At 46.3% G+C, this 14,034-nt stretch overlaps 1 protein-coding gene across 1 annotated transcript; it reads right to left on the bottom strand.

Moving 5' to 3' along the window:
- Positions 1 to 746: 746 nt before the first annotated feature.
- On the bottom strand, positions 747 to 13,741 carry LOC130284847 (sulfotransferase 1 family member D1-like). Its single transcript, XM_056535703.1, has 7 exons — positions 13,571 to 13,741; positions 11,238 to 11,363; positions 11,051 to 11,148; positions 9,445 to 9,571; positions 5,616 to 5,710; positions 4,137 to 4,317; positions 747 to 917 (listed from the first exon to the last, which is right to left on the bottom strand). The coding sequence occupies exons 1-7, from the start codon at positions 13,701 to 13,703 to the stop codon at positions 811 to 813; spliced, it is 867 nt and encodes a 288-aa protein (XP_056391678.1). The 5' UTR covers positions 13,704 to 13,741; the 3' UTR covers positions 747 to 810.
- Between the last annotated feature and the right edge of the window lie 293 nt (positions 13,742 to 14,034).

The raw sequence follows: 14,034 nt of genomic DNA, 5'->3' as shown, positions 1-14,034 counted from the left end.
GCAGAGATTTTAAAGGGGTACTCCACCCCTAGACATCCACCCCTAGATGTGATTGTGGTGGTCCCGCCGCTGGGGACCCCCGCAATATAGCATGCAGCACCCACCTGTTTCTGCTCCGGAAGCGCTGGTCCAGACCACTGAAACGGAAGTCTGTGACGTCACGACTTCGCCCCCGTGTGAGGTCTCGCCCCGTCCCCTAAATGCAAGTCTATGGGAGGGGGCGTGACGGCTGTCACGCCCCCTCCCATAGACTTGCATTGAGGGGACGGGGCGTGACGTCACACGGGGGCGGAATCCCCTCAATGCAAGTCTATGGGAGGGGGCGTGACAGCCGTCACGCCCCCTCCCATAGACTTGCATTGAGGGGACGGGGCATGACCTCACACGGGGTCACGGACGTCACGGACTTCCGTTCCGGTGGTCAGGACCCAGACCCTCCAGCGCTTCCGGAGCAGAAACAGGTTGGTGCCGCATGCTAGATTGTGGGGGTCCCCAGCGGCGGGACCCCCGGGATAAGATGTCTAGGGGTGGAGTACCCCTTTAATGAATAAATGACAAGTTATCCTGGAATGCTTCCTACCAATCTATATATCAATGTTCCCAGCTCCTTCTCATCCATAACATGAAGATTGATTGGACGGCATTTTCAACAAGTGCAGAAGGTGAAGATTACAACTGGTTAAATCTCTAGATACAAGAAGAAAAGTCTCCAATATATAAACATTAGATAAAAGGCCAGAGACAATCCAAATCAGATTTTATTAAAATGATAATAATGGGGTACACAAGTATGACGGTTGTTTTATGGTCCTAGAAGCGGAAGGTCAGGTCGGTGTCAGACATCTCCCTCCTATAATATTCATCAAATAATTCATTTTGAGCCACCGTGAGATGTCTCTTCCAGTCTCCACGAGTCCCTGGAACAAACAAAATATAAGATTTTATGACTGTGTCATCTCTACTGCAGGTGTCTGAGACCCTCTAAGGCTGGATTTCAGGGGAAAATGCTCTGTTTAAAGGGGTACTCCCGTGGAAAACTTTTTTTTTTTATTTCTTTTTTAATCAACTGGTGCCAGAAAGATAAAATGATTTGTAAATCACTTCTATTAAAAAATCTTAATCCTTCCAGTACTTTTTAGAAGCTGTATACTAAAGAGAAATCCAAAAAAGAAATGCATTTCCTCTGATGTCCTGACCACAGTGCTCTCTGCTGACCTCTGCTGTCCATTTTAGGATCTGTCCAGAGCAGCATATCTTTGCTATGGGGATTTTCTCCTGCTCTGGACAGATTCTAAAATGGACAGCAGAGGTCAGCAGAGAGCACTGTGGTCAGGACATCAGAGGAAATGCATTTCTTTTTTGGATTTCTCTTTAGTATACAGCTCCTAAAAATCACCTTATCCTTCCACCTGGGTGAACCATGTCATTTCCTCTATATATACCTAGACAAATGTGGTTTTATTTTATGTACGATTAAGGGTGCTAACGCACCTGAAACGCGTCACTATATGACACCTGCTATGGCATTTTAAGCATTAAAGAATCTGTTTTGCACGAACCTTGGCGCTAGACATGCAGTTTTTTTTTGTTTTGCTAAGTGGTGCAGCCCCTAAAAAGTACTGGAAGGATTAAGATTTTTTAATAGAAGTAATTTACAAATCATTTTATCTTTCTGGAGCCAGTTGATTTAAAAAAAAAAAAAAAAAAACGTTTTCCACGGGAGTACCCTTTTAACCCCTTAAGGACCAAGGACGTACCGGTACGTCCTTGGTCCTGCTCTTATGATATAACGCGGGGTTACACAGTAACCCCGCGTCATATCACGGCGGGCCCGGCGTCATAGTGAAGCCGGGACCCGCCTCTAATAGCGCGCAGCGCCGATCGCGGCGCCTCGCGCTATTAACCCTTTAGCCGCGCGCTCAGAGCTGAGCCGCACGGCTAAAAGTGAAAGTGAAAGTTCCCGGCTAGCTCAGTCGGGCTGTTCGGGATAGCCGCGGCTAATCACGGCATCCCGAACAGCTGACAGGACAGCGGGAGGGCCCCTTCCTGCCTCTTCGCTGTCCGATCGCCGAATGACTGCTCAGTGCCTGAGATCCAGGCATGAGCAGTCATGCGGCAGAATCGTTGATCACTGGTTTCCTATGAGTCTTATAGGTCCCTATGGGATAACAATGATCAGTATAAGAGATCAGTGTGTGCAGTGTTATAGGTCCCTATGGGATAACAATGATCAGTATAAGAGATCAGTGTGTGCAGTGTTATAGGTCCCTATGGGATAACAATGATCAGTATAAGAGATCAGTGTGTGCAGTGTTATAGGTCCCTATGGGATAACAATGATCAGTATAAGAGATCAGTGTGTGCAGTGTTATAGGTCCCTATGGGATAACAATGATCAGTATAAGAGATCAGTGTGTGCAGTGTTATAGGTCCCTATGGGATAACAATGATCAGTATAAGAGATCAGTGTGTGCAGTGTTATAGGTCCCTATGGGACCTATAACACTGCAAAAAAAAAGTGGAAAAAAAAGTGAATAAAGATCATTTAACTCCTCCCCTATTAAAAGTTTGAATCACCCCCCTTTTCCAATAAAAAAAAAAACACAGTGTAAATAAAAATAAAAATAAACATATGTGGTATCACCGCGTGCGGAAATGTCCGAATTATAAAATTATATCATTAATTAAACCGCTCGGTCAATGGCGTGCGCGCAAAAAAATTCCAAAGTCCAAAATAGTGCATTTTTGGTCACTTTTTATATCATTTAAAAATGATCAATAAGTCCTATCAATGCAAAAATGGTACCGTTAAAAACTTCAGATCATGGCGCAAAAAATGAGCCCTCATATCGCCCCATCCACGGAAAAATAAAAAAGTTATAGGGGTCAGAAGATGATAATTTTTAACGTATTAATTTTCCTGCATGTAGTTATGATTTTTTCCAGAAGTCCGACAAAATCAAACTGTTAAGCCGAGCTCTCCGGGTCCCCGTTCCTCCCCGGAGCGCTCGCAGCATCCTCTCATTCGCAGCGCCCCGGTCAGACCTGCTTACCAGGTGCGCTGCAATATCACTCCCAGCCGGGATGCGATTCGCGACGCGAGAGGCGCCCGCTCGCGATGCGCATCCCGGCTCCCGTACCTGACCCGTTCCCCATCTGTGTTGTCCCGGCACGCGCGGCCCCGCTCCTTAGGGCGCGCGCGCGCCGGGTCTCTGCAATTTAAAGGGCCACTACGCCACTGATTGGCGCAGCAGGCCTAATCAGTGTTATCACCTATGCACTCCCTACTTATACCTCACTTCCCCTTCACTTCCCCTGCACTCCCTGTTGCCATTGTGCCAGTGAAAGCGTTTCCTTGTGTGTTCCTAGCCTGTGTTCCAGACCTCCTGCCGTTGCCCCTGACTACGATCCTTGCTGCCTGCCCCGACCTTCTGCTACGTCTGACCTTGCTCTTGTCTACTCCCTTGTACCGCGCTTATCTTCAGCAGTCAGAGAGGTTGAGCCATTACCGGTGGATACGACCTGGTTGCTACCGCCGCTGTAAGACCATCCCGCTTTGCGGCGGGCTCTGGTGAATACCAGTAGCAACTTAGAACCGGTCCACTAGCACGGTCCACGCCAATCCCTCTCTGGCACAGAGGATCCACCTCCAGCTAGCCGAATCGTGAAACAAACCTATATAAGTAGGGTATCATTTTAATCGTATGGACCTACAGAATACATATCAGGTGTCATTTTTACCGAAAAATGTACTACGTAGAAACGGAAGCCCCCAAAAGTTACAAAACCGTTTTTTTTTCAATTTTGTCCCACAATGATTTTTTCCCCGCTTCACCGTAGATTTTTGGGCAAAATGACTGACGTCATTACAAAGTAGAATTGGTGGCGCAAAAAATAAGCCATCATATGGATTTTTAGGTGCAAATTTGAAAGAGTTATGATTTTTTAAAGGCAAGGAGCAAAAAACGAAAATGCAAAAACGGGAAAACCCCCGGTCCTTAAGGGGTTAAAGTTAAAGCTGAGCTGAGAAGCCGTAGCTCGATGTATAATATGTACTGTATGTATGTGGGGGCCACATGTTTTATCCCTCCCTATTATTGTCCCTCGAATGTTACTATGGTGGTCATCATTCGTACCTTTCCTCATGAAGGGTGAGATGGAGTGGTCCATGACAGAAGGGGGGATGGTGCTGTAGTTGGCCGTATGATCGTCTTTCATGGCCTTGAAGGTTGTGCATTGGTGAATCTTCTCTACAATATCTTCAGATGGGTCCTTACCTAAGAACTTCATCACTTTTCTGATCTCACGCTTTGGGTCCTAAATATCGATTTAGAACAACTTTTAAATATCATGCAAGGACAAGGACCTTAAAGGGGTACTCCGGCCCCAAGACATCTTATCCCCTGACCAAAGGATAGGGGATAAGATGTTTGATCGCGGGGGGTCCGGCCACTGGGGACCTCTGCGATCTCCCTGCCGCACCCCAGCGTTTGTTTAGAGGATCGGGTGTAGTGCCGGAGGCTTGTGACATCACGGCCACGCCCCTTCAGTGCAAGTCTATGGGAGGGACCATTGACCTGCATTGAGGGGTCGTGGCCGTGACGTCACGAGCCTCCGCATTGCCAGTCATCCGGCACGAAGCGAAGTTTGCTCCATACACCGGATATCTTGGGGGGGGGGGGGGGGCAGTCAAGATGGTGGGGGTCCTCAGCGGATGGACCCCCTGCGATCAGACATCTTATCCCCTATCCTTTGGATGTCTAGGGGTGGAGTACCCCTTTTAATAATACAGTGACCCATCGACCTACGATGGCCCCAACATACGATCATTTCAACATATGATGCTTTTGTATGTCGGGGCCATCGCATAAACGGCTATCCGGCAGCGCAGACTGCTTCAGCTGCCCCCGGATAGCCGTTTACGGTGCCCCGTGTGCTCCGCTGACGATCACTTACCTGTCCTCGGCGCTCTGGCGCGTCCTCTTCAGGATCCCCTGCATCGTCGGCGCTCTCCATCGTCGTCATCACGTCACAGCGCACGCCGTCCCTTCATCCAATAGGAGCGGAGTGTGTAGTGACGTGATGGCGGCGACGGAGAGCGAGGATCCCGGGGAAGCAGAGGTCTTGCTGGAGCGTCGGGGACACCTCGGGGACGCAGCAACAGCGATGGACGGAGACATCCAGGGCAGCGGTGACGGTCCGGAGCGGCGGGGACAGGTGAGTATAACCTCCAATACCAGTGGTCTACAACCTGCGGACCTCCAGATGTTGCAAAACTACAACACCCAGCATGACCGGACAGCCGTTGGCTGTCCGGGCATGCTGGGTGTTGTAGTTTTACAACATCTGGAGGTCCGCAGGTTGTAGACCACTGTCCTATACTTTACATTGCACGGATCCCTCAACATGCGATGGTTTCAACAAACGATGGTCCATTTGGAAGGGATTACCATCATATGTTGAGGGACCCCTGTATGGCATTCAGTATGTTAGAGTTCAGACACAATTTGGAGATGGCCTCCATGGTGGGCAGTGCACATGCTGTCACACTAGAGCGGGTAGAAGACCATTCGGACACAGTTATAAAAATAGTGGTATGTGAAAAGTATTGTCACCTCTAACATGTCCTCGTAGAAGAGGTAGAGGACGTCTCTCTGTCGTCTAATCTTCCACCAATCCTTCACGTGATCGCCCCACGATCCATACGACACTATATAGAGGGCACATTGTTATCCGGCAGACATGGGTCACTACCTTTCATCTTACCCATTATTTTAGTTAAAGGAGAACTCCACTTATTAAAGACACCAGCTCCCCCATCCAAAACATATTGGGGGGGGGGGCAGGCGTGATGCTTAGGCAGCTGTTGGACCCCAACGCCTCACTTACATAGGTACAAGACAGACATCCAGTTAACTAAAGGAGTGAGATATCCTGAGAAATGGTTTCCCCCCCAAATCATTCACACTATCACTAGTACTGCAGAGCCCATACGTTTCATTACTATAACTGGATCTGTATACTACTGCTATCTCTATGGGATCAGGGTATATAGTAGTTATACACCTCCCCTCCAGCTCTATCTGTATACTGCTGCTATCTCTATGGGATCACTATATATAGTAGTTATACACCTCCCCTCCAGCTCTATCTGTATACTGCTGCTATCTCTCTAGGATCAGGATATATAGTAGTTATACACCTCACCTCCAGCTCTATCTGTATACTGCTGCTATCTCTCTAGGATCAGGATATATAGTAGTTATACACCTCCCATCTAGCTCTATCTGTATACTGCTGCTATCTCTATGGGATCAGGATATATAGTAGTTATACACCTCACCTCTAGCTCTATCTGTATACTGCTGCTATCTCTATGGGATCAGGATATATAGTAGTTGTACACCTCACCTCTAGCTCTATCTGTATACTGCTGCTGCTATCTCTATGGGATCAGGATATATAGTAGTTATACACCTCCCCTCCAGCTCTATCTGTATACTGCTGCTATCTCTATGGGATCAGGGTATATAGTAGTTGTACACCTCACCTCTAGCTCTATCTGTATACTGCTGCTATCTCTATGGGATCAGGGTATATATAGTAGTTGTATACCTCACCTTTAGCTCTATCTGTATACTGCTGCTGCTATCTCTATGGGATCAGAATATATAGTAGTTATACACCTCCCCTCCAGCTCTATCTGTATACTGCTGCTATCTCTATGGGATCAGGATATATAGTAGTTGTACACCTCACCTCTAGCTCTATCTGTATACTGCTGCTGCTATCTCTATGGGATCAGGATATATAGTAGTTATACACCTCCCCTCCAGCTCTATCTGTATACTGCTGCTATCTCTATGGGATCAGGATATATAGTAGTTGTACACCTCACCTATAGCTCTATCTGTATACTGCTGCTGCTATTTCTCTGGGATCAGGATATATAGAAGTTATACACCTCCCATCTAGCTCTATCTGTATACTGCTGCTATCTCTATGGGATCAGGATATATAGTAGTTATACACCTCACCTCCAGCTCTATCTGTATACTGCTGCTATCTCTATGGGATCAGGATATATAGTAGTTGTACACCTCACCTCTAGCTCTATCTGTATACTGCTGCTATCTCTATGGGATCAGGATATATAGTAGTTATACACCTCCCCTCCAGCTCTATCTGTATACTGCTGCTATCTCTATGGGATCAGGGTATATAGTAGTTGTACACCTCACCTCTAGATCTATCTGTATACTGCTGCTATCTCTATGGGATCAGGGTATATATAGTAGTTGTACACCTCACCTTTAGCTCTATCTGTATACTGCTGCTGCTATCTCTCTGGGATCAGAATATATAGTAGTTATACACCTCCCCTCCAGCTCTATCTGTATACTGCTGCTATCTCTATGGGATCAGGATATATAGTAGTTGTACACCTCACCTCTAGCTCTATCTGTATACTGCTGCTGCTATCTCTATGGGATCAGGATATATAGTAGTTATACACCTCCCCTCCAGCTCTATCTGTATACTGCTGCTATCTCTATGGGATCAGGATATATAGTAGTTGTACACCTCACCTATAGCTCTATCTGTATACTGCTGCTGCTATTTCTCTGGGATCAGGATATATAGAAGTTATACACCTCCCATCTAGCTCTATCTGTATACTGCTGCTATCTCTATGGGATCAGGATATATAGTAGTTATACACCTCCCCTCCAGCTCTATCTGTATACTGCTGCTATCTCTATGGGATCAGGATATATAGTAGTTGTACACCTCACCTCTAGCTCTATCTGTATACTGCTGCTGCTATCTCTATGGGATCAGGATATATAGTAGTTATACACCTCCCCTCCAGCTCTATCTGTATACTGCTGCTATCTCTATGGGATCAGGGTATATAGTAGTTGTACACCTCACCTCTAGCTCTATCTGTATACTGCTGCTATCTCTATGGGATCAGGGTATATATAGTAGTTATACACCTCCCCTCCAGCTCTATCTGTATACTGCTGCTATCTCTATGGGATCAGGATATATAGTAGTTGTACACCTCACCTTTAGCTCTATCTGTATACTGCTGCTGCTATCTCTATGGGATCAGAATATATAGTAGTTATACACCTCCCCTCCAGCTCTATCTGTATACTGCTGCTATCTCTATGGGATCAGGATATATAGTAGTTGTACACCTCACCTATAGCTCTATCTGTATACTGCTGCTGCTATTTCTCTGGGATCAGGATATATAGAAGTTATACACCTCCCATCTAGCTCTATCTGTATACTGCTGCTGCTATCTCTATGGGATCAGGATATATAGTAGTTATACACCTCCCCTCCAGCTCTATCTGTATACTGCTGCTATCTCTATGGGATCAGGGTATATAGTAGTTGTACACCTCACCTCTAGCTCTATCTGTATACTGCTGCTATCTCTATGGGATCAGGGTATATATAGTAGTTGTACACCTCACCTTTAGCTCTATCTGTATACTGCTGCTGCTATCTCTATGGGATCAGAATATATAGTAGTTATACACCTCCCCTCCAGCTCTATCTGTATACTGCTGCTATCTCTATGGGATCAGGATATATAGTAGTTATACACCTCACCTCCAGCTCTATCTGTATACTGCTGCTATCTCTATGGAATCAGGATATATAGTGGTTATATACCTCCCCTCTAGCTCTCTCTGTATACTGCTGCTATTTCTCTGGGATCAGGATATATAGAAGTTATACCCCTCCCCTCCAGCTCTATCTGTATACTACTTCTATATCTATGGGATCAAGGTATATAGAAGTTATACCCCTCCCCTCCTGCTCTATTTGTATTGTGCACTAAAAATGCAAACCTCTCTATATTATTCTCTAATAACAGCCTATACTGCACTATATAAGCAATGGCTCCCCATTAGCTATATACTGGTCGTAAGAAATATAGGGGGAGATTTATCAAAACCTGTGCAGAGGAAGAGTGGTGCAGTTGCCCATAGCAACCAATCAGATCGCTTCTTTCATTTTCCACAGGCCTCTTTAGAGGCCTGTGGAAAATGAAAGAAGCAATCTGATTGGTTGCTATGGGCAACTGCACCACTCTTCCTCTGCACAGGTTTTGACAAATCTCCCCCATAGACTTTAGGAGGACGTGTAAAGAATCACATTGGGGGAGATTTCTCAAAACCTGTGCAGAGGAAAAGTAGCCCAGTTGCCCATAGCAACCAATCAGATTGTTTCTTTCACTTTGCAGAGGCCTTGTTAAAAATGAAAGAAGCGATCTGATTGGTTGCTATGGGCAACTGGGCAACTTATCCTCTGGACAGAGATTGTTCTCTTGTTATTACCACAACTGTAAAATGTCAGAACCTTTTCGTAATGATTTGGTCATATAAACCAGCAAATGATGTTTACAGAACATATATTTACCTTTTCCCTCTATGAACTTTTGTAGAAACTCTTCAAACGTTCCTGGATCTGGGTGAACAATGGCCATGTGGTAGAAATAATAAAATGACACTAGAACATCCTTTGGGTTTCGGGCCACATAAATGACCTATTGGGAGAAGACAGGACAATGTTTTATACATGGATTGGATTGGATTGGATTGGATAGAAGAGAGTGATCAAACTTCACAGCAATAGAAAGACCTGAAAAACCACGAAGAATGTGCCACAGGGACGGAAATCCAAGTAAAAAGATCACTATAGAGTAAAAATGATAATATAGAGCAAGAATGATAACACATGATATTGAAGAAAGAGACGAATCAGCTAAAGTGCAAGAGACGGACCTGTATAAAGCCATATGGAAAGATAGAGTGCTGCCCAGCATGAGAAACCTGATCCTAGAATAATAGCGGGGAATCACATGGGAAGGACATACAGCAGATGAAGCTAGTTATATAACAATAGAGATGGACATAGATATACTAAGCTCTACAGCAGGATAAAAATAGAGCAGATATTTGCAGTGTTTTTTCTAAATTGTTTGTACTGATTGGCTCACTAAGATTTGGGATGCACCTGCATTTCTATGCATCATTTCACCTTGAGCCCTGTTGACAATGGTTGTTTTTGTTCTCATATATTTTCAATAAAATTATTTTTTGAAAAAAAATAAATAAATAAATATATATATATATATATATATATATATATATATATATATATATATATATATAATAGAGCAGAGCCTAGTGCAAGAGAAGGATCTATATACAGTGACCCCCCGACCTACGATGGCCCCGACATAAGATCATTCCAGCATACGATTGCTCACATGGTGAAGGCAGCACCAACATACGATGCTTTTGTATGTCGGGGCCATCGCATAAACGGATATCCTGCAGCGCAGACTGCTTCACCTGCCCCCGGATAGCCGTTTATGGTGCCCCGTGAGCTCCGGTGAGTGTCACGTACCTGTCCTCGGGGCTCCGGCGCGTCCTCTTCAGGATCCCCTGCATCGTCGGCGCTCTCCATCGTCGTCATCACGTCGTCCTGTCATCCAATAGGAGCGGCGCGCGTAATGATGTGATGGCGGCGACGTGAGAGCGACGATCCCGGGGAAATAGCCGATAACTTATATCGAAATATCGGTATAAGTTATCGGCTATCGGCCCTAACCTTCACAGAGTATCGGTATCGGCCCTACAAATCCTTAGAAGAAACTATATATCACCATACAGAAAGATATAGAGGGCTGCAAAGCATGAGAAACTTGATCATAGAGTAATACGTGGATCATATGTGAAGGACATACAGCAAATGGGACTGGTTATAGAGCAATAGAGATGGAGCACAGATACCTCGCTCTACAGAAAGAAATCTAGGTCCAGCCATATGGAAAGATATGATACACTCTACAGCATGAGAGACCTGATCATAGAGCAATAGGTGATCCACATGCAAAGGACATAAGATGGGACTGACTACGTGACAATAGAACAGCAGAGCGGAATCGACAGCAGAAAATGGAAAACCTGGTTCTGTGTTGGGACAAGTCCATAAAGAGCCCACATGATACTTTCGGTACCTTGCATTTCTTTTGCCAGAAGCTTTCCGGCAGGAGGTGCACAGGTAAATGGGACTTGATCAAACGAGGCGGCTTCCTTGTATTAAGGAGTTCTGTGCCTGAAAAGAAGGCAACACTTTGGGTAAGATGGACAATATATGGTAAAGAAGACGGATAAAACAAGGACTATTGTATCTTCATCACTTACCTGTGGGCATATCAGGCACTGCAAACTCCAGAAAGGGCACCCGCTCAAAAATGGCGCCAACATTGGATTTCTTATGGTCTTCATGGTGTAGGATTAAGTCCACAATCTGACTGATCCAGGTGGTACCTAAAAAACGACGACACAGGGCAAAGGTCACAGTAGCTATGGCTTATTACACTTGAAATCAATGCTTTATACAGATTGTCAGTCCATGATACGAGGACCAACCTGCTATGTACCCGTTTACTGGATACAGGGGTCCCTCAACATACGATGAGGGATCCGTGCAATGTAAAGTATAGGACAGTGGTCTACAACCTGCGGACCTCCAGATGTTGCAAAACTACAACACCCAGCATGCCCGGACAGCCGTTGGCTGTCCGGGCATGCTGGGAGTTGTAGTTTTGCAACATCTGTAGTAGAGATGAGCGAACTTACAGTAAATTCAATTCGTCGCAAACTTCTCGGCTCGGCAGTTGATGACTTTTCCTGCATAAATTAGTTCAGCTTTCAGGTGCTCCCGTGGGCTGGAAAAGGTGGATACAGTCCTAGGAGACTCTTTCCTAGGACTGTATCCACCTTTTCCAGCCCACCGGAGCACCGGAAAGCTGAACTAATTTATGCAGGAAAAGTCAGCAACCGCCGAGCCGAGAAGTTTGTGACGAATCGAATTTACTGTAAGTTCGCTCATCTCTAATCTGGAGGTCCGCAGGTTGTAGACCACTGGTATTGGAGGTTATACTCACCTGTCCCCGCCGCTCCGGACCGTCACCGCTTGTCACCGCTGCCCTGAATGTCGCCGTCCATCGCTGTCGCCGCGTCCCCGTGGTGTCCCCGACGCTCCGGTAAGGCCTCTGCTTCCCCCGGCATCCTCGTTCTCCGTCGCCGCCATCACGTCGCTACGCACGCCGCTCCTATTGGATGACGGGACGACGTGATGATGACGATGGAGAGCGCCGACGATGAGAGGATCCCGAAGGGTACGCGCCAGAGCCCCGAGGACAGGTAAGTGATCGTCAGCGGACCACACAGGGCACCATAAACGGCTATCCGGTGGCAGGTGAAGCAGTCTGCGCTGGAGGATAGCCGTTTATGCGATGGCCCCGACATACAAAAGCATCGTATATTGATGCTGCCTTCACCATGTGATGGTCTCTGAGAGTGATCGTATGCTGGAATGATCGTATGTCGGGGCCATCCTAGGTCGGGGGGTCACTGTATATATATGGTATGTCGGGGCCATCGTAGGTCGAGGGGTCACTGTATATATATGGTATGTCGGGGCCATCGGGGGGGTCACTGTATATATATATGGTATGTCGGGGCCATCGTAGGTCGGGGTGGTCACTGTATATATATGGTATCTCGGGGCCATCATAGGTCGGGGGGTCACTGTATATATATATGGTATGTCGGGGCCATCGTAGGTCGGGGGGGTCACTGTATATATATGGTATGTCGGGGCCATCGTAGGTAGGGGGGGTCACTGTATATATATGGTATGTAGGGGCCATCGTAGGTCGGGGTGGTCACTGTATATATATGGTATCTCGGGGCCATCATAGGTCGGGGGGTCACTGTATATATATATGGTATGTCGGGGCCATCGTAGGTCGGGGGGTTACTGTATATATATGGTATGTCGGGGCCATCGTAGGTCGGGGGGTCACTGTATATATATATGGTATGTCGGGGCCATCGTAGGTCGGGGGGTCACTGTATATATATGGTATGTCGGGGCCATCGTAGGTAGGGGGGGTCACTGTATATATATGGTATGTAGGGGCCATCGTAGGTCGGGGGTCACTGTATATTATATATGGTATGTCGGGGCCATCGTAGGTCGGGGGGTCACTGTATATATATGGTATGTAGGGGCCATCGTAGGTCGGGGGGGTCACTGTATATATATGGTATGTCGGGGCCATCGTAGGTAGGGGGGGTCACTGTATATATATGGTATGTCGAGGCCATCGTAGATCGGGGGTCACTGTATATATATGGTATGTCGGGGCCATCGTAGGTCGGGGGGGTCACTGTATATATATATGGTATGTTGGGGTCATCGTAGGTCGGGGGTCACTGTATATATGGTATGTTGGGGCCATCGTAGGTCGGGGGGTCACTGTATATATATATGGTATGTCAGGGCCATCGTAGGTCGGGGGGTCACTGTATATATATGGTATGTCGGGGCCATCGTAGGTCGGGGGTCACTGTATATATATGGTATGTCGGGGCCATCATAGGTCGGGGGTCACTGTATATTATATATGGTATGTCGGGGCCATCGTAGGTCGGGGGTCACTGTACAGAGATGTCCAGGATCTTACCGGATTTGGGGTAAGTGTCTATCAGCAGGTCCCCTTCTCCAGCTTGGAAACGCTGAACATTTTCCCAGTTTTCTGCAAAGTGCCCCACGATGGGCATTCCACCCACAACTTCCAGAGGGGGGCGCTTATTCATACCTGCTCCTCGAGGAGCCCAAGAGAGAGAGAGAGGAGCTACAAGCAGAAATAAATACCACTATAAGAAAGAGGTTACAGCTATAGTAATCACACACAGAGCTCTTTTGGGCTGCTATGAAAATATGGGAGAGTTCAATTTCGGGCCACTTTTGGTTTTTCTTGCACCCAAATTGGCAAGTTTGGCGCCAGATTTTTTTTTTTTTTTGCTGCCATATAGATTTTTTTTTTTTTCACCAAAATTGCCAATGAAGGAAGATTCTGGTGTTAGCATCTCGCATAATATTCCATGATAACTAGTCCCCACAAAAGCCATAACTGCATAAATAAAT

This window comes from Hyla sarda, chromosome 8, assembly GCF_029499605.1.
Source record: "Hyla sarda isolate aHylSar1 chromosome 8, aHylSar1.hap1, whole genome shotgun sequence".
NCBI lineage: Eukaryota > Metazoa > Chordata > Amphibia > Anura > Hylidae > Hyla > Hyla sarda.
Note: the sequence above shows the minus strand (reverse complement) of the source record. Positions and strands in the feature narration are given on the sequence as shown.

Coding starts and splice junctions, on each gene's coding strand:
- LOC130284847 (XM_056535703.1), bottom strand. CDS start 13,703: ATGAATAAGCGCCCCCCTCTGGAAGTTGTGGGTGGAATGCCCATCGTG. Junction 11,364..13,570: donor AGACACTTACCCCAAATCCG/GTAAGATCCTGG, acceptor GTCGTTTTTTAG/GTACCACCTGGATCAGTCAG. Junction 4,318..5,615: donor TCTACGAGGACATGTTAGAG/GTGACAATACTT, acceptor ATCGATATTTAG/GACCCAAAGCGTGAGATCAG.